Here is an 18987-nt window from a genome sequence, read left to right as displayed (position 1 = left end):
AGGCTCATTTACGCCTCTTGTATTCGTGATCTCAAACAGAGAGCTTCGTCTGTCCCAGCCTGTGGTCGATCTCATGATCCCTCTTCCCATCACTCGTGATCAAGACCCCGAGATACTTAAACTCCTCCACCTGGGGCAGGTCCTCTCCCCTTACCTGGAGTGGACATGGCATCCTTTTCCAGGCTGGGACCATGGACTCAGACTTGGAGGTGCTGATTGGCATACGAACAGCTTCACACTGGAGCGCTGGGGGCACCCATGCGATACAAACAAAAGAACATCTACAAACAGCAGAGACACCACCCTCCAGCCTCCACACATAATGCCCTCCTGACCTCAGCTACACATTGACACCTTGTCCATAAATATCACAAACAGGAGTGGGGACGGGGCACAACCCTGGCAGAGTAGAACGACAACACTAAACGAGCTTGACTTAATGCAGAGTACACAAACACAGGTCAAACACTGGCCCTAGTGCATCTCATCGAATCCATGGGCCAGAGAAGCTTTTTATTATTTTAGTTTTAATTATAATTAATGTTGTGCTGTAACCCAAACTGGCCAACATGGATACAAAAATGTAAATGTCCCCAGGAGCTCGGTCTTTCAAACCTAACCATTTGCTTTAAATAGACACCTGGCATCCTCTTTGCTGCAAGTTCGTTAAGACTTCGGCTCAGTTTCTGAGCTGCTGATCTGACGTTAAGTATTTATATTGGTTGAACTGCAGCTGAAATGCACTTTGGTGATGTGACTGGTGTGGAACTGCGCAGAATTGTGCGGAATTGAGGTGTACCCACTGTTCCATAGATTGTTGCTGAGGGAAGAGAGTCGGAACACATTATGCTGCATGCTGGGGACTGTAGTGCAATAGACTGATATTAATAGAAAATTAAAGCACCTCTGCAGGCCAAATTGGATTGCGCAGTGGGTCTAATTTGGTCTGTGGGCCTTGTGTTTGACACATGGGCTCTAGAGGGCACCTTTGTCGTGTTTACACTGAAGAGGCAGCGTGAAGAATTATTCAGCACAAGAAAAAGTGAGAGACTGTGACTCCTCACAGGAGTCACAGAGAGGAGAAAACATTAAGCAAAATGAAATTGGGATGGATGACGGCAGAAAACCTAATGGCCAGCGTAGGTTCTACTACAACAGAGGTCGGCAATATGGGGTTCTTTAACTGCCCTGCTGCAGTTCTATAGCAGAGTTAGATTTTTAGGTAAACAAAATAAACGAATCCTCATTTGTACTGAAACAAAGCTCTGCTGATCGTTCCAACACAGTTTTAACAATAAATGACGATGCTTAAACGCTGGAGTTAATTTATATTTGCTAATTCACCCTTAAACCAAAAGTTGTCTGCTTTGCTATGGTGACCAGCAGTCTCTGTGCCGATGTTCAGGGTTAATGTATGACCTGTTGGTGACCTGTTGATTGCAGTCTGCAACCTCTCCACTAAACCTTACACACTGCACCTTCATTGATTATTTGTCAGCAGGACTTACAAGAATGACTCCCAGCATGTTGAGGTTGATCAGCTCCTGGTTGATGATATGCGTGTTGGCCTGCAGAAGACTGGCCACTAGTCTGACCACATTAAGTCGCGTGTTCCCCACAGGCGGGTCCAGCACCCCCCACGTGGTCTTCAGAACGGTTTTCTGATCAAACAAAAGCAAACCTCAAATCACTCTTAATGGTTAGGTTGACTTAAATATCTTTCATAAAAGAACAGGACCACTTAAAGAGAATAATTAAGCAGAACAGCTGGTTAACGTGCATCTTCAAAAATTCTGTGATTTCTCTCTTGCCCACTGCCACTAGTAAGAAAATCTAACCACAGGATTTGAAGAAACCAGGGATTGTATTACAGAAACTTCTTAAGTCTGAAATTTTATCTGCTTAGTCACAATGACGACTTCAGTATGGACTGGAATTAGTTCAGTATCTATTCCAGAATAACAGTTCCTACCTTCATAAATCTCATCATTAACTCCAGATCAGAAAACAGCATCACACACACATCCTGACTAGACTAAACCTCCTAAATCCTGTCCTAACCTTAGGATGAACCACAACAGGGTCCTGACTTCTGTTTAAGGCCCATTTCTCTGGTTTACAGGCGGTGAGTGAGGCAGTGTAGTTCACTACCAGCATAACGAGCTGCATTCATTTCTACTGTAAAACGCTGCTTTCACTGGGAGATGTTTTTCTTTTCTAACTCTGCGTTTTAAAATTTCAGATGCTGCTGACTCGAACTCCACAGCCCCTCTGATCAACCTTCCTGTGTTAATGTTGATGAAATGTTACAGTGGTTGTTGTGAATAACAAGGAGATGGAGCTCAATGTGTCTGTTTATTAGGATAACAAAGTTATTCATACTGTATTGATCGCTTAGTTCCATACATTACCGACTGCATGGTAAATTACATTTTCAAGCTACAGAAGAAAGCTTTAAGAATTATAAAATCAATCTGATTATAATGAACCAACCAACACATTTATTAATTTACAAGCTTTAAAATTTAATACTTCACAGAAAATGTATAAACCACAGAATAATTCACTTCCTAACTGTATTCAGATGTAAAGCCAGTATAAAAATAGGAGAATATATGTGCTTAAAAACACTACTAAGGGCAAATATAAATAAGTTTTACATCTGTCAAAGGAGTGAACAAACTGAGGTATGATCATTATTTTGTACGAAATGTTTGTTTTTATTTTCTCTTTAGTGTCTAAACCTTGTAGTGAAACGATTGTCTATTAGAGCATATTGGGTTAAAACGGGAGTCAAAATAAGCCTAAGCTTCAGAAGACACCTTTCTTAGTCAATGCATTTTGTATTGCTTGTCTTTACTCTATATTTAAGACCTTACTTTTTTATTTTTGTGTGTGTATTTATCTGAGAAAATTATAAACAAAGGCTGAAATAATTTACTACTACTAGAATAAGAGTTCTCTGTTGATGTTTTAACTTATTTTCTTGAAGAAAAACAAAACATAGAATCTGAGCAGGTGCGCATTAAGTTTTGCTGCTCTTCAAGAAATTTACTGATGCCGATTCTAGTACTTCTCCAAATCTATTACATTACTATATTAGTCCGACATAAAGCCTGTGTAAAAGAACAAGAATAACCTTTTGTTCCAACTGGTTAAGGAACGTTAAGTAAGTGCTGCAACACAGAATGGAAATGTTTAAATGTCCATGCTGCCCAGAGAAAAACAGATTTAAAAAAAAAAAAAAAAAAAAAAAAAAAGTTCCTAAAACGATAAAGAATGCATCATACAAATTCAGAACTTTTTGTCCTTTTATTTGCATACACAGCACAACAGACAGTGGCAGTCATGGGCTGGAGATTAGGGAACCAGCCCAGTGACCGGAAGGTCGCCGGTTCAATCCCCTGAGCTGACAGTACATGAGTGAGGTGTCCTTGAGCAAGACACCTAACCCCAAACTGCTCCCCAGGCGCTGCGGATAGGGCTGCCCACCGCTCCGGGCAAGTGTGCTCACTGCCCCCTAGTGTGTGTGTTCACTAGTGTGTATGTGGGGTTTCACTGCACTGATGGGTTAAATGCAGAGGTGAAATTTCCCCGTTGTGGGACTAATAAGGGTCACCTAATCTAATCTTAATCAGAATCAGTGTCGTTGTAGCTCCTTCATCAAAGTGCTGTTTGAGAAAATAACCCCACCTACACTCACCTTTGGAGGCTCCAGCAGGAGCTGGTGGAAATCTTTCAGTCTGGGTCTGACTGCATCAAGAATGCTCTGATTAACTGAGAAGGATGGGTGATTAAGTCCAGGAGGACAGAGCTCCAGATGGCCTTCAAACCTGCAAATCAAAAGAGTACACAATCTCTATTTAGAGAAAGCTGCAATCAGAACGAACATAAATGTGCATGCAAAGAAAAAACACTGAGGACACTGGCACTCACGCTGGTCGCCGCGTCTCAAACAGCGTTAGAAGAATCTGGATTACGCTGACTATCGCAGACTCGTTCTTCTCTTTGTCAAAGATGTTGGACAGCAGCTGCTCTACAGTCTCTTGTCTAGGAAAAAAGGAAAATAATCAAACATGCCTCTTTTTTTCTTCTTAATTATAGATTGCAATTTGAAAGAGTGCAATTATAATTATGCACTTTAATTGTAGACTACAGTAGCCACGTTTACACACAGCCTGAATCTGTTAATAAACCGGCTAATAGCTCAGAAAATAGATGTGCAGAGATTAAGTACAGGACCTACAGTGCTAAAGCTCTCCTCCGATATTCATTCATTTTTCACCTGTAACACTGGCACCATGCCAACGTTTGCATGGCCTGCCATCACTGATCAGGCATGGAATGGTTTTAGGGTGTAATTATCCCTTAATTTTACATTTACATTTATGGCATTTGACTGACACTCTTATCCAGAGCGACTTACAATTTGATCATTTTACACAGGCAGGCCAAGGTGGTGTTAGGAGTCTTGCCCAAGGACTCTTATTGCTATAGTGTAGGGTGTTTGCCCAGGTGGGGATTGAACCCCAGTCGACAGTGTAGAAGGCAGAGGTGTTAACCACTACACTATCCCAACCATTAATGAATAATGAAGAGCAGTTGAGCCATTTATTGTATAAAAAAGTAAGCAAAAACAGTAGTGTCCTATAGCTTGCCTCATTTTTGTAATGAAAAAAAAATCATCTAGGGAACCTTTGAGTTTTGATTCTTCGCAGATGAAACATTTCTGAACGTCTGGAACCAAATGACTTCCACAGAGAAGTCCGGCACTACCAATCAAAATGCGGTAGGCAAAAATTTTGGTGAAGCAGGAATTTTCAAAGTATTTTTGTTGCCATGTAAATTGGAGGTGTGTAACAAAGCCATTTCTAGGCTTTTCTTCAGGCAAAACCTACAATTTACATTCAGTACAATTCATGCTAAAGAGAAAAGGGAAACTGAGATGAACACGCTTCATTACACTGTTACAAAAACAACATTAGTTATTTTGACGACGCTGGAGACATTGTAGGAAAAATTATGCTGATGATTGTCATGTTTTTTGGGGATGCAGGGCCCTTACTCCCTTCTGGAAGGAGATGTATAAAAATTTAGAAGCTATTTCTGGAATGAACATTCCTTTGAAATGTGATTCCATATATCTGGCTAACAATTCTTTCAAGACGTGGAACAGCAAGGATAGGAAACTGGCTCTCACTTTTTGTAGCTAGTGAAAAGGCAATTACCACATATAATACAAGATATTTACATAAAGGAAAAGCTCTCCACCCCCCTCAACGATGCAAAAGGAATTACTTAAGCAGACATGGGCAAACAGAGTGAGTATGTAAAACGGCCTGATTTTATTTTTCTGAACTGAAAAATGTTTAGAATGCAAGCTCCCCTTTTTATGCTCTGCTGTAAGTAGTTTTATTTTAAAGGGACATATTCTAAAACACTGAAAAAAACTGATTTGTGCAATGAGGATTACATTGTATATTCACTTCTCTGTATGTTAAACGTAGCATTGATGCATTCTGTCGAAGATTTTTAATTTCACAAAAATACAATTTCCTAACAAGTACACACACTTAAAAAAAGAAAATCATTCAGACTATCAATGCAATAATAAAATGATTAATAGATTAACTGATACTACATAATCATGATCAACTATAAACTGAAGCGAGCGAGCTCGCCCTGATGAGACGTACTTCTCCAGTGTGGCCAGCAGGGGGTCGGGCTCAGAGCAACCCTGTACCTGGAACATCTGATCTCTGCTGAGGCGGATGATCTCACACAGCGACTGGGAAGCGTTTGAGTGCCTCTACAGAAGAAAGAAAACAAAATTATTAAAGCAAAGCGCCAGAGCAGGGCAGTGTATTATTAAGGGTTTACTTACATCCTCATCCTGAGAGGGCTGCAACATGTCCACCAGCCGCTGGATCACCTTCTCCTCGTTCAACCACTGATGAAGCAGATGAAGACAACACTTCAAACAATGTTCTAGTAATTTCTGCATCATGCCTAAAGCCAGAGACAGACTCAACGCAAGTACGCCAACACATGGCAAATGCTTGGTTCTTCTGTACAAACATACCATGTATTCTTAAGTTACTGTGGTACTGCAGGGGGCGCTAAAGGACAAATGAGAGAAGATCTACTGCTATTCCATCGGCTTCACCAGCTAAACGTGGGCAGGAGACTCCACTCCTTGTCTATTTTGGCAGTTGAGAAAACACGTTTGCGGTATGAGACTGCTTTGAGTGTCTTGATGTTGTTATAGTGCCCCCTGCTGTAAAGTTCAGAATGCAGCTGGAGTTATGAAACGTGTCATGACATTGTTGAACGCAACTACGTGTGAAACCCCGTCTGCGTAGCTTAAAGCGTCTGCTTTCGCATCCTTGCGCAAAGTGCGTTTTGAGCCTCAGAACTGGGGTGTCAAACTCAGGCCCTGAGAGGTGACAGCTCTGCAGAGATTAACATTTTCCATTATTTTGTCACTTAACAAATCCTCACTGGTTGAGTCAGAGATGTTAATCGAGGTGGGATGCCTACCCCTACAATGCCGCGTTCCACCAGAGCTGCAGTATGACCCTTCAAACTGAGTAGAGACTGAATATTCAAAGAGAGAATAAGGAAATAAGGCGGCACTCACGTTTAAAACATCTTGCCTAAGCTGCTGCGGCTCGATGCAGGTGAGCATCCTGAGGAGAAGGTCCATGATGGCTGAGGTTCCTATATGTTTGATCATTAGATCCACAAAGTCTTCCCTCTTTCTCAGGAACTCCACAATCTACACACAACACAGCAGTCAAACAATGAGGTTTGGGTTAGGTTTTGTGAAAGTCAAATTTATTCAGGTTCTGATTAGACGGTTTTCTAGTTTTAAAAACACACCAAAGAGAACTTTAAACAATTCTGTAAAAGTTATTTCAAATTGATTTGAAGCACCGAACAAAAGAACCACACTTATCTTTTTACAATCAATTGCCAGGTTTGAGGCGTTTCTAACAAGCGACGGTAACAATTTATTTGGGTGGTCCGCTGTAAATGCTTCGTAGATGTTCAGTCTCTCTTTAAGTAACATTCAACTCAAGGTCTTATACATGCAAGTGAACTTGAAGTTAAGCGTGGACGATTCTATTAATTTCTTTAACCCTAAACCTAATCCTAACCTGAACCTTAAGGAAAACCTACTTCTACTCCTGAATGTAACTCCATCCATAAGTAACGATCATCAACCGAGTATCACCACACAGTTTGTTAATAACTTAATCTGTAGATCATCTATAAGGGACCATCCAAATAAAGTGTGACCCAAAACCACTCTGGATGCTAGCGTCATGGCAAACTATTGTTTAAGGACTAGAAGGCTGAATAATGCAAAGCCCAAACATTAGAGTTACAAGGTAGGTCAGTAATGTGCTGCGTTTTGAGGGTGAAAACACTATTAGATGAACTATACTTGGAAATCCAGCACTCAAACTCGTTCTTGACTAAGGGTAACATTAGTGAACTCACGTGCTCCGGCTTTCTGCCAATGAGAATGCTCAGGACTTTGCTGAAAAAGCTGGCCAGGAGCGGGTTCAGAGGAGGCTCGTTCTGCAGAAAGCCGTAAAGTTTCATCAATAAACTGTCGTCCTCGCCTAATCTGTCATTGATCTGTCCAACATCTGAAGTGAGGAGCTCGCAGGATATGTTGGGGTACCTAAGAAATGATACAGAACACAAAACATAAGCTACAGAATAAAAATCCAGATATACATTTTTTAAAATAAATCTATTAAACCTACACACCTGTACATGGATTTTCAGGGATTTTTAGAAAATATATATAGTCCACGAACGCTTAAAGAACCCTTTGCATGGTAAAACAGTTCTTCAGATTGATGGAAAATGGTTCTATATAATACCTTTTTTGAAAAGGGTTCTATATAGCATGAAAAAAAAAAAACTACTGTTAAAGACCAGATATCATAAAACCCTTTTCAAAAAAGTTCTATACAAAACGTCTGTAGCACATTCTCCATCAATCTGAACAACCACTTAATGATGAACAACCCTTTCAAAGGGTTCTTTAAGTGTTCATGTTCTATATAGAAACATTTACTTTACTGAAGAACCCCTGAAGAACCATAATTTTTAAGAGTGCAGGCTCATGTAACTTAAGATGGATAAATACAGGAAAAATCTAAATGTATGCTACTGAAATAAACAGGAACCTAGAGAGCCGCACCCTGTTACAAGATTACTGTGTTATTTCTGTGTTGCACAGTCAAAAAAGATGGTTCTTCAAGGGTTCTTTAGTAAAGAAAATGTCTTTTTATAGAACCATGAAAACAAAGAACTCTTTGCTTGATTCAAGGGTTCTCTGGATCATGAAAACTTTCTTTCTGATGGACAATGTGCTGTATATCGTTTTATATAGAACCTATTTGAAAATGGATCCATATAGCACCCAGAAGGAACCTTCTACTGTTATCTCAAAAACGCTTTTGGGTGTCATATAGAACCTTTTCGAAAAGGCATCTATGTAGAACCATCTATAGCACATTCATGCACATTTTCCATCAACCCAACTAACCTATTTGTGGTATAAAAAAATCCTTTAATCACGCAAAATGTTCTGTGTGCTCATGGTTCTATAAAAGAACCATTTTCTTTACTAACCATCTTTAAGAGAGTACGTCATAACACAGGCACCTGAATCTGTAATTGAGAGCAGAAAACTAATCCGAAGTGTAAGCATACACTCAAAACCAGCTACAGAAACCCGCAGTCTCAAGTAAGAGGTCTCGGAAAGTCATCCTGCTCGCTAACGGATCTTACTTGTATTTAATTTTCTCCTCCACGTCGTCATTTGGCTCCTGAGTGATGTATCCCACCAGGTCCTCCATGCACTGCGGTCGCACAAGGAAGTCCACCAGCTTGTGGTTCTGAGCTTTACACTCCTGAAGAACGTCCTCTTCGTCCATCACCTCCGTCAGAGTCACGTCCTCCTTGTCCAGGAGTGTGTCGATGTGCGACGTCGTGTGCAGATCAAACTTCCAAAACATGGTGCTTCTGTACAAGAAGGAAAACAAAAAGAATGATTCTTTCTGGATCTTCAGCAGCAAAGACAAAGCTTTAAAATAAAATAATAATAATAATAATAATAATAATAATAATAATAATAATAATAATAATAATAACAACAACAACAACAACAACAACAACAACAACAACCATACAATATCCTTGTATTAGACTCTCAAGGGAAAGCAAGGTACTCAAAAGGGTAAAAGGGGTAAAAAGAAGAGAATTAACTTAATTACTTTGCAGAGGGTTGCAGTTTTGCTTATAGCTGTTTAGACAATAAACTCTGGCTACAAAATTTCACAAACTAATTATAAAAAATAACAATATAAACAAACAATAAAATTGAATTTTTTTTTATTTAATTTAACACTAAGTGGTAATATTTTACCCAAACAGCACATGAAGTACTGATTATATTGCACACAGGAATGATGATGAATTAACAATATAAACAGAAAAGCAACATAATAATAACAGTAAATATGTATACAACATTTTTTCAAAACAAGCTTGCAAAATAGATAGAATAGGCAAAACGAAACAGAAACAAGACTAAAAAGAAGAGACAGTAAAATCTGACCCAAAATACAGAAATTCAACTTAACTGTTTTCACAGAGTTGCCAGCTTATTAGCTTCCCATCATCTAGCCCCTCAGTAACAGTCAGTTTCTGACCACAGAGCTGCTCTCAGCTGGAAATTTGAGTGAACAGTCCACTTTCAAGCTAGCAGCGATACTAATGTGTGCAAAGACCTACGACTGCTGTGTCTGATACACTCGCACCAACAGCACACACCACCACGTCAGCCCCACTGCTGAGTGGAGAGAGGCCTGATAAACAGTGCAGTAACAGATGAGCTACAGTCTATTTGTACCTACAAAGTGCACCTGTATGGTAGGTGTTTGATAAAATGGCCAAGTGCACATACATGGAAGGAAGGGCTGAACAATTAAATCAATTAAACCTAAATGTTCAAGTGCTAAAATAAAACATAACACAAGGTTGCAGGAAAAAAGGCTTGTGGCTGCTTGTACAAAACATAAGCATTTAAGTTTAAAAGATGCATTTAAAGCTGTATATTCTTGTTAAACCTTAAACTTTAAATTATAACCATTGATTTTTCTTCACTTTCCAGTTAACATTTCCCTGAAAGATTTTAGGTAGTTAACGGGGAAAAACAGAAATGACCAATGTACAGAAAATAACCACAGTTAAATCACAATACTGTCTGAAAAACTGTCTGCCCCAATGGTACATTTCCAATAAACTGGTCAAGTGCACCTACACGTTAGGCGTTTTCGATAAAATGGCCCATGCGCATGGCTACAAGATAGGGGTTTCTAATAAACTGGACACTCAGTGTAACAGCCACATGACTGATAATCAAGATTAAAATGTAAAGATCCACAGAGAGCAGCTTTACTGTGATTATGGAATACGTACCTGAGCGTAACACAGCTCAGAGGGTAAAAACGCTGATTAAAAAGAAAAGAACGCTTGAACTTCTTGGGACTTCTGGCCCATTCCAGGCACTGCGGGCAGCAGAGAGACGCTAAGGAACAGCACACATGCAGCAGAGCCCACCTTGGCCACAGCAATGCACTCAACAGGCACCTGAAACACAACAACAAAACAGAATTATTAGAGACAGAAACACCACATGAGCACAAAGCCACAAACCAGACTCAGCAGAAACAGAGCTTCTGGATTTCAGCAACACTTCAGTCTGATCTCTGAAGCTTAAACTTCTACACTTCTAAAGCTCTGGTCACGTGCATGAAACATCTGAAGTACAGCCGGGTCTCGGATTCTCCACTTTAGCTTGCTGTGTAAAATCTAAGGAAACGTAAACGTCTCTGGATAAAAGCTCTAAAAAGTTTAATTTAAAGCTTTTTAAGATGAGATCATCCTTTATTGGTCCCACAACTGGGGAAGTTCACAGAGCTACAGCAACAACGGGAGAGCAAGGTACTCAACAGAAGAATAACAAAGAACAGAATAAACAAGGTATTAACCTTATTAATTACTTAACAAGGTTTGTTTGTTATCATATAGATGATATTACTTGAAATGCATTATATATATATATATATATATATATATATATATATATATATATATATATATATATATATATACACACACACACACACACACACACACACACACACATACACTACCATGTATTTACATGTACAACCTTGAAATGATAATCAGCGTTAAGATCTTTAAACGTAGAATATTAATCATTTCATTGTTTATAAGGAAACTGCAAACCTGTAGATTAAACACTACGTTTCACTGTATATAGATTTCAAATCTTAAAATTTTTACATTTTCTTTAAATAGCCAACTACTATCACTGTTGTCAGAAGAAAAACCTTGAATCTCCAATTTTGTATTTTCAGTTTTTGACATAATTTGAAAAATGTCTTTATATTGTGTGTAAATTTCACGACGAATAAACCAAGAGAAACGACAAAATGACATAGAAAAAAAATTCTGGTTCCACTGACTTGCATTAAAAGTAAAAGTATGTTTTTTCCTTTTCCTGTCAAGTTACAGTGTTAGAGAAATGAGGTTTTATTCCGACAACAGCAATATATTTATTTTATATATTTGTCATTTATGTACATCTCTAATACATAAACATACATATATCGTTTTAGTAACCGCTCATTAATCTAATCTGCTAAAAGCCAAAGCTGGCTGCATCTTTTCAGGACCACACAGCATCAATGAAAGTTTTATCTCTCCCCCATGGACACAAACCGCTGAGGTTAAAGGTTAAAAAAAGCCGTGTTGATGTTCATGAAAGACTAAGAGAAAGGAAAGCTCAATAGCCTGAAGGGGGGCTGGGCAGGTCACAGAAAGCTCAGTCACAGGGTCTTTAATACACTGCTGTAAACGTTTCGTATACAGCTGGGCCACACTGATCAGTACACTGCCCTGTATAATAAAAACCAATTACAAAGTATCCACACAAACCTTAAGGGTGGCTTCACAGACCTACACTTAAACCTAAACCTAGACTAAGTAGGATTCTATATGTAAAACATTATGCTCTGAATTTTTAATTTGGGCAATTCAGATTTATTTAGAGGCAAATTGTTCATAGTCGCAAAATAATTAACATTATTTACTCTTTAAACAAGACAAACTGACCTATAATTACGTCTAAACCTAGACTAAACAATAGTCTCAATAGTAAAAGACTATCATCGCACAATTTAGTCCAAGATCAAGCTAAAACCGCTTCTGGTCCTAAACTTATAAAAAGCGATATCATCCCAACAAAGACAATTTTCTAACAAAAATACTAACATCAGGGTGTCTACAAGCATCCTCAGGCTAAGTTATATAGTCTAAAGAAATACACTGAATTTTGAATTTGTGCGATTCAGATTCCCTTAGAGCCAAACTGGCACCAAAAAAAAAAAAAACCTCACAAATTAACATTATTTACTCTTTAAAGGAGACAAACTGACCTATAATTACATTTAAACCTGGAACAAAAAATTATTTAATGATAAAACACGGTACATAAAATCATGGTACAGTTTAGCCCAAGATCAGGCTAAAACCACGTCCACAAAACTGGTCCTAAAACTATAAAAAGCAAAGTTATTCCACAAAAGACATTTTACCAACAAATCACTAATACCAGGGTGTCTGTAGGCATCCTCAGTATAATTTAAATAGTCTTTAGAAATGCTCTGACTAGGAATTTGGACGATTCAGATTTATTTAGAGCCAAACTGGCCAAGTCACAAAATAAGTAACATTATTTGCTCTTTAAATGAGACAATCTGATCTATAATTACACCTAAGCTTAAACTACAAATAGATTTTAATGGTAAAACACTATAGTAGTCCAGTTTAGTCCAATATCAGGCTAAATTCACTTTAATGTATACTGTCTCTACATTGTGTGTATGTTTAATATAATATGTTTGTTTTTCTTGTATTTTTATTTTTACTTATTTACTTTCTGTAAAGTGATCAACTGAGCCTCACCTCAAGCATTTCAATGCATAAATGTCCTGACATGTTGTGCAAATGACAAATAAAGATGAAAATTGACACCTGAACTTGAAACTTAAAACCATATCCATGAAACTGATCCTAAACTTATAAAAAGCAATGTCATCCCAACACAGACAATAAACAAAAACACTAATATCAGGGTGTCTGCAAGTTAAATAGTCTTTAGAAATGCTCTGAACTTTGAATTTGGGTGATTCAGATTTATTTAGAGCCAAACTAGCCAAAGTCACAAAATAATTAACATTATTTACTCTTTAAATGAGACAATCTGACCTATAAATAAACCTAAACCTAGACTAAAAAAGGTTTTTCGTGGTAAATCACCATCACAGTTTAGTCCAGGATCAGGCTGATACACTATTTTAAATGATTAAATGTAAAATTGTTTGGCTTTTTAAACAACACAGACTAAATGAAGTGCTACACTGACAGTAAGAGGTGACTGGCTATTCAGCACAATGACTCATTATAATCATATACTCATTTATCCTGTGATATTGTTCATCAATCTTGTTATAAGCTGATTAGGAACTCCGAGAATAAGCCAAGAATGTTTACCTGCTGTCTAAAAGAGCGTGACGGTAAGAGCCGACTCTCCATTCAGCACAATGAGTCACGTATAATTATGCTGTAATATCGTGGTTCAAAAAACAGCGCGAGTGCTCTTACCTGCCTCACCTTATTTACCTCATAAACCTGCAACACAGATCAGATACAACCACAGTTATAAACACGCTGACTGCTGATTGCGTGTTTAACAATTCCGACAATCAACTCCAATAGTTAAAGACCTTAACGCCACCCTAAACGTAATTTAAAACCCAAAAGACTTGTTTAACCACCTCTTTGTGTGTGCAACCTGTATAAAAGAACAATAATAACCAAACAAAAACCAAACAGCACTATTCTGCATCCTAAAATCTAGGCCAAGTAAACAAATTTAAGGCAGTCTAATGCTGAAGGCCTTTAATTTGGAAAATCTTATTTTAAATGAACAAATATCGCACATCTACCCAAACTGCCTTATCATTTCTGCCCACTGAATCAGTCTACACCCACACCCACTTGAAACGTTTTCAGTTTTACTTTCCAGAGACACAAACCCACAAGTATTAGCCTACTGACAGAGAGTCCTCTGTAGCTTTTCAGGACCAAAACATGGTGTTAGAGTGCTACCAACAGTGTAGGGCTTGGCAATATGACGCTATTTATCATTATCGTGATGAATTACTCGTCAGTATGTAATAATATGCTATATATATTGTGAGTATTTGTAAGTACTTGAACACCACCTCATTTAAAAGAAGTATAATTAGTGCTGTGTAACTGGACTGGGTTCAGCACATAGTAACTAAACGCTGAATAATATAATTAAATGTATATTTATTTTAACGTGATACTGCTGGTTCTTTTATGTCCATTCCAACTTATCCGAAAAAAATAAATATCATGACATGGTGTATCGTTAAGAGAGGTTAGTAATTGGAGGGCCACGGTCCGAGTCGGGACCCAGACGCTGTCCTATGTGGACCTGGGCCTCTAACCAATAAACTATGGAGAGTTATTTCATTTCGACGGGGTGGTCTTATTTTAAATGGCATAACTTTGCTAGCCATTACGGTATAAGTTCAGCGGCCGGAGACTCACAGACCAATCCCATGCGTTGTAAATATCACACGTGACGCTACTCAACCAATCAGATCTGTGCATTACGATGAGCGCTGAGACTCGCTTGAGTGATGCCACACAGGGGAGGGACGAGGCGAGAAACAGCAGTCAGAGAAGGAAGTGAGTCAGAGGCAAGTTATTTCACACTATGTCAACTAAAAAGATAAAACTGACAGTAAATGTTGTTGAAATCTGACTGAACTGGACTTTATTTGATTGTTGACTGTATGAGATGCTGATATTCCTACTCGGCTACTTCAGTAAACCGTATATGGCACTGAGTCATGATGTTCCAGATCTTTACTTGAGGATATTGTCTTTAACTGGACCTTACTGAATTTTAATTAAAGACTCCTGATCTAGACAAATCAATATATGGGCAAAACTAATACAGATAGAGTCAGACAGTTATTTAAAACCCAATGATTTCGACTATGTTTTTACCTTATCAAAAAATAGCATTCATTATGTAATGCCATCATCCATGCATGACCACAAGTCATCAAGCGGTCAATCTACTGCTTAACCAGCTGGGCTACATTATCATGTTTTTTTCCTTTTTTTTAAAACCCAGACTGAAATGCAATGCTAATTTTGAGGCTCTTTCTGGCACCATAAACCAAAAAGGTATCACTTACTTCTTCGCTGTGCTCATAAAACACAAATCGTATTTTTTTTATGATTTGTGTTTTGTTACACTGTGTACATCTGATCCGGTTAGTTTTGGTTTCACATTGTCATTAAGGGAGCAACTAAAGAACTCTGACACACCTACGTCGCCACTGCCTGCAAGGCTGCATCGCCCTATGCTTAGCGGTGACTGGTTTGTCTGACGGCAGCGTGTGGTCAGTTCGGTGGGCAGCCTTTTCTATGTGAACGGGGAAAAGTGAATATACTCTCTCCTTCTCCCTCTCACTGATCCACTAAGAAACTGATCAGTTTCAGCACTTTTGTGTTTTTTCAAGCTGACTTTCGACTTTTTTTTGTCAGAATAAATTTCAGTTAAACATTACATTTTTACTTCTCTGCTGGGCTTTTACTCTTCTGTTGCTTAGTAGGTGACAATAGCCTGCCACAACTTCCTGTATTTGGTCCAAAAAAGTCTTTTCACACTGCAAATGAATCGAACCATGGTTCGGTTTGGTACGAGGCACCTTTCACACCTGCTATTTTAGTCCTGCTTAAGATCCAGACCAAACAAGGTAGTTGTGAAAGCTCCCCCTGAAACGACTCCAAACTTTGACAGTCCACATTACAGTACAGGTCGAAATGTCACGTCACGATTCTTCAGGATGTTTTTACGATACACATCACAATATTTATTTTGTCTGACATCTGATCAGTTAAAAAAGTAAACCCACATTTTAAAAGTAAGCCCACGCTGCGCTGCACCAAGTTAAACCTAGTTAAAGAGGACAGATTATGTTCTCTTTGTAGTCAAAAAACACAGCTGGTGAGTGTTAAGTACTGACAAGATCATATCGCTGTTGTCGGCAGAAAACTTTATATCTACATTTTTGTCGTTTTTCAGTTTTAGACATAATTTGAAAATACCTGTTACCCTTTACATTATATACAAATTTCATGATGATGGGACAAAAGGAAAGGACCTAAAATGACTTGTGAAAAAAATCTGCATCCACTGACTTACATTAAAAGCAAAGTAAGGTTTTTCCCTCTCCTGTAAAGTCATCATTCTGGAGATACGAGGTTTTCTTCCGACAACAGCGATATATACGATAAGCTCAGAAAAGCATACTGTAATGCAATTTATCACTATAACAATATGGCCATATTGTCCAGCTCTACATAACAGTAAAACAACATAGCAGCCCGCTATTAATTAACAAACAAATTTATAAGAAACAGATTACGAACTTCGGAAATAAGCTAAATGTTAACCTGCTGTCTAGAGAGCTTATTAATAAAAAATGTTGATCAATAAACATTGAGAAATTCACATAAATAAAGACATTCACTTTGTTCGATTTTGCTCTGAATACTATAAAAACAAAACATGCCTAAATAAACTTTAAGGGCTGGATTCACAAACCTATAATCTCTCCTAAACCTAGACTAAAAAGGATTTTAATGTTAAATCACCATCATCACACAGTTTAGTCCAGGATCGGTCTAGAACCATGCCCATGATCCTATAAATTCATTCCACAAATCATTTTACTAATGAATGAGAATCTATACAGACATCCTCAAGTTAAATGTAATAGTCTTTAGAAATGATTAGCTGCGAATATGGACTATTCAGATTTTTGTAGAGCCAAACTGGACGGTTTCTATCAGCTAAAGTCACAACATAAAGACCATTTACTCTCTAAACGATACAAACTCCCATTTTCAAGTCTTAAACGTAAATTCATTTGGTTTGTTAAACAACACTAATAAAATAAAGTGCTACACTGAAGAGTAAGAGGTGCCTGGCTATTCAGCAGGACGACTCGTATGTTATTTACTCATTTATCCTGCAATATTGTTCAATCTTGATATAAGCTGACTAGGAACTCGGAGAATAAGCCAAGTGTGTTTACCTGCTGTCTAAAATACCTTATTAATAAACAATCCAGACCAATAAACAACACGATACTCACGTAAACAGAGACACCTCGTTTGTTTTCATCTAAACCCGATAACCCCACCATTTAGCCGGCTGCGTTAACCGGATTACACACTGTTCCGTCGGTTCATATTATACGAAGCTCAAGTAAGCTTATCGTATTCGAATTGTTCCCGTTCTACCTTAAACGCAACGTAAATGCTGCATCATTTAAGGTGGAACGTGTAAATTCGACCAAGAAGCCGGCGAATAGGACCCTTCAGCCTCGTTCGTGCTCAGTCAAAACGATGAACAAAACTCCATAAACATCGTCAAACCTGTATCTGGTGGCGAATCGTATGAATTCCACTCTCTTTTATCAAAAAGTAAGTTAACGGACTCCACTGCAGGGCCCGGCGTTAGCTCCCTGAGCTAAGCTAAAGCTACATTCAAGCCCTGAGCGAACAGGACTCCGCAGGCGAGCCTGTTAGCATTAGCTCGCTTCCGCCAGCTGCTCGGTCCAAAAACGCTTTTAAAATTTCTGCTCACATAACACACCGGCTTGTAATTCACCGCGAAGGCGTTGTGCTTGGGTTAAACGCAAAAGAAAGGGTTCTGAGCCGCGTCGGTGAGCCGGAGCCCGACTGCGCAGAGCGGAAACATTTAGCTTTAGCGTTAGCTTAGCATTAGCATAAGCAGGCTAAGCTAACGCTCCCCTCAGAGCCTCTAGTAGCGAAGAAGCAGAAAAACGTACCGATTAAGAGCTTTTCACGCCGCGGGAGCCCGACATTGAGCTCGAAGAAACCTTAAATAAAACGTCGAGCAGAAGTGTAAAAGATATAAACATGAGAAAGTTGACGATAATAAATGTTAAAGTCTTGACAGGCGCGAAAAAACAAGACAGGGCACTTTTTCAAGATGACGGCGTCGTCCCCTTCCCCCAACCGCGGCGGCAGTGCATGTCAATCAAACCGCCTGCTAAACGTCGATTGGCTCAAACGCGCGTCAATCTCGCCGTTGCCGTTCGAAATGTAACCGAAGACAAACAAAATACCCATTTTCAGCTGGAGAAAACGAACACTGTATACGGTCCTTGAAACAGCAGAGCGATTCGGAATACGTGCGTATTCATTTCATTGTTTTTTTGGAGCAAAATGACAAGTTGGGCACGCCCTCTCCGACTAAGACCAATAAAATATGCGGATGCAACGGTAACCCGCAATTTGATTGGACGCTGCGGTTTGCTCGATCGCAACGCCCGCCTCCGCAAGCCGTTTTCAACATTTTAGCGCAGAAATGTCTTACAAATGAAACATCTCACCGGTTTCTTCAGGGCGAGTCACGTTCCTCCCGCAGATCCCCGCATATTTAAACGTTCACAGCAGGACAGGTGGTTTTTAGAGAAATTTAAACGTGGAGGGAAGACGCTCCGCTCTGCCCGTCGTGCTGCGCTTGTTCTTGCCTTAGCAACAGCCTGGCGTCACTGTGATCGACAGGGCTGTTGGCCAATCAGAAGCGCGTTCTCGTCTACAGCAGCAGCAAAGCTGGCCAGCAGTGGTTCAAGCAGAGTTGGCCTAAATCTCTGTTGGCATCTTTAGTGCATATCGTGGTTAAAATGAGTGATAATGTGATAATATGTTGATGTGTGCACACTATCT

The 18987-nt window shown here is 39.0% G+C and overlaps 1 protein-coding gene across 7 annotated transcripts in view; it reads right to left on the bottom strand.

The window, feature by feature from the left end:
* ppp6r3 (protein phosphatase 6, regulatory subunit 3) overlaps positions 1-18803 on the bottom strand; it is a 35721-nt gene extending 16918 nt beyond the window's left edge. For 6 of the 7 annotated variants that reach the window (XM_017723475.1, XM_017723478.1, XM_017723479.1 and 3 more), the window contains exons 1-10: positions 18084-18272; positions 10507-10677; positions 8815-9048; positions 7507-7693; positions 6641-6778; positions 5885-5950; positions 5697-5809; positions 3937-4050; positions 3704-3833; positions 1509-1661 (exon numbers count right to left, since the gene is read on the bottom strand). In XM_017723475.1, the coding sequence (XP_017578964.1) occupies positions 1509-1661; positions 3704-3833; positions 3937-4050; positions 5697-5809; positions 5885-5950; positions 6641-6778; positions 7507-7693; positions 8815-9041 (1128 nt within the window). In that variant the 5' untranslated portion in view covers positions 9042-9048; positions 10507-10677; positions 18084-18272. Of the gene's footprint in view, positions 1-1508; positions 1662-3703; positions 3834-3936; positions 4051-5696; positions 5810-5884; positions 5951-6640; positions 6779-7506; positions 7694-8814; positions 9049-10506; positions 10678-18083; positions 18273-18650 lie in introns of those variants that run through there. The other variant, XM_017723476.2, reaches the window with a different exon arrangement.
* Positions 18804-18987: the final 184 nt, after the last annotated feature.

The sequence above is a fragment of the Pygocentrus nattereri genome, chromosome 8 (assembly GCF_015220715.1).
Source record: "Pygocentrus nattereri isolate fPygNat1 chromosome 8, fPygNat1.pri, whole genome shotgun sequence".
Taxonomy (NCBI): Eukaryota; Metazoa; Chordata; class Actinopteri; order Characiformes; family Serrasalmidae; genus Pygocentrus; species Pygocentrus nattereri.
This window is presented reverse-complemented; position numbering and strand designations above follow the sequence as displayed.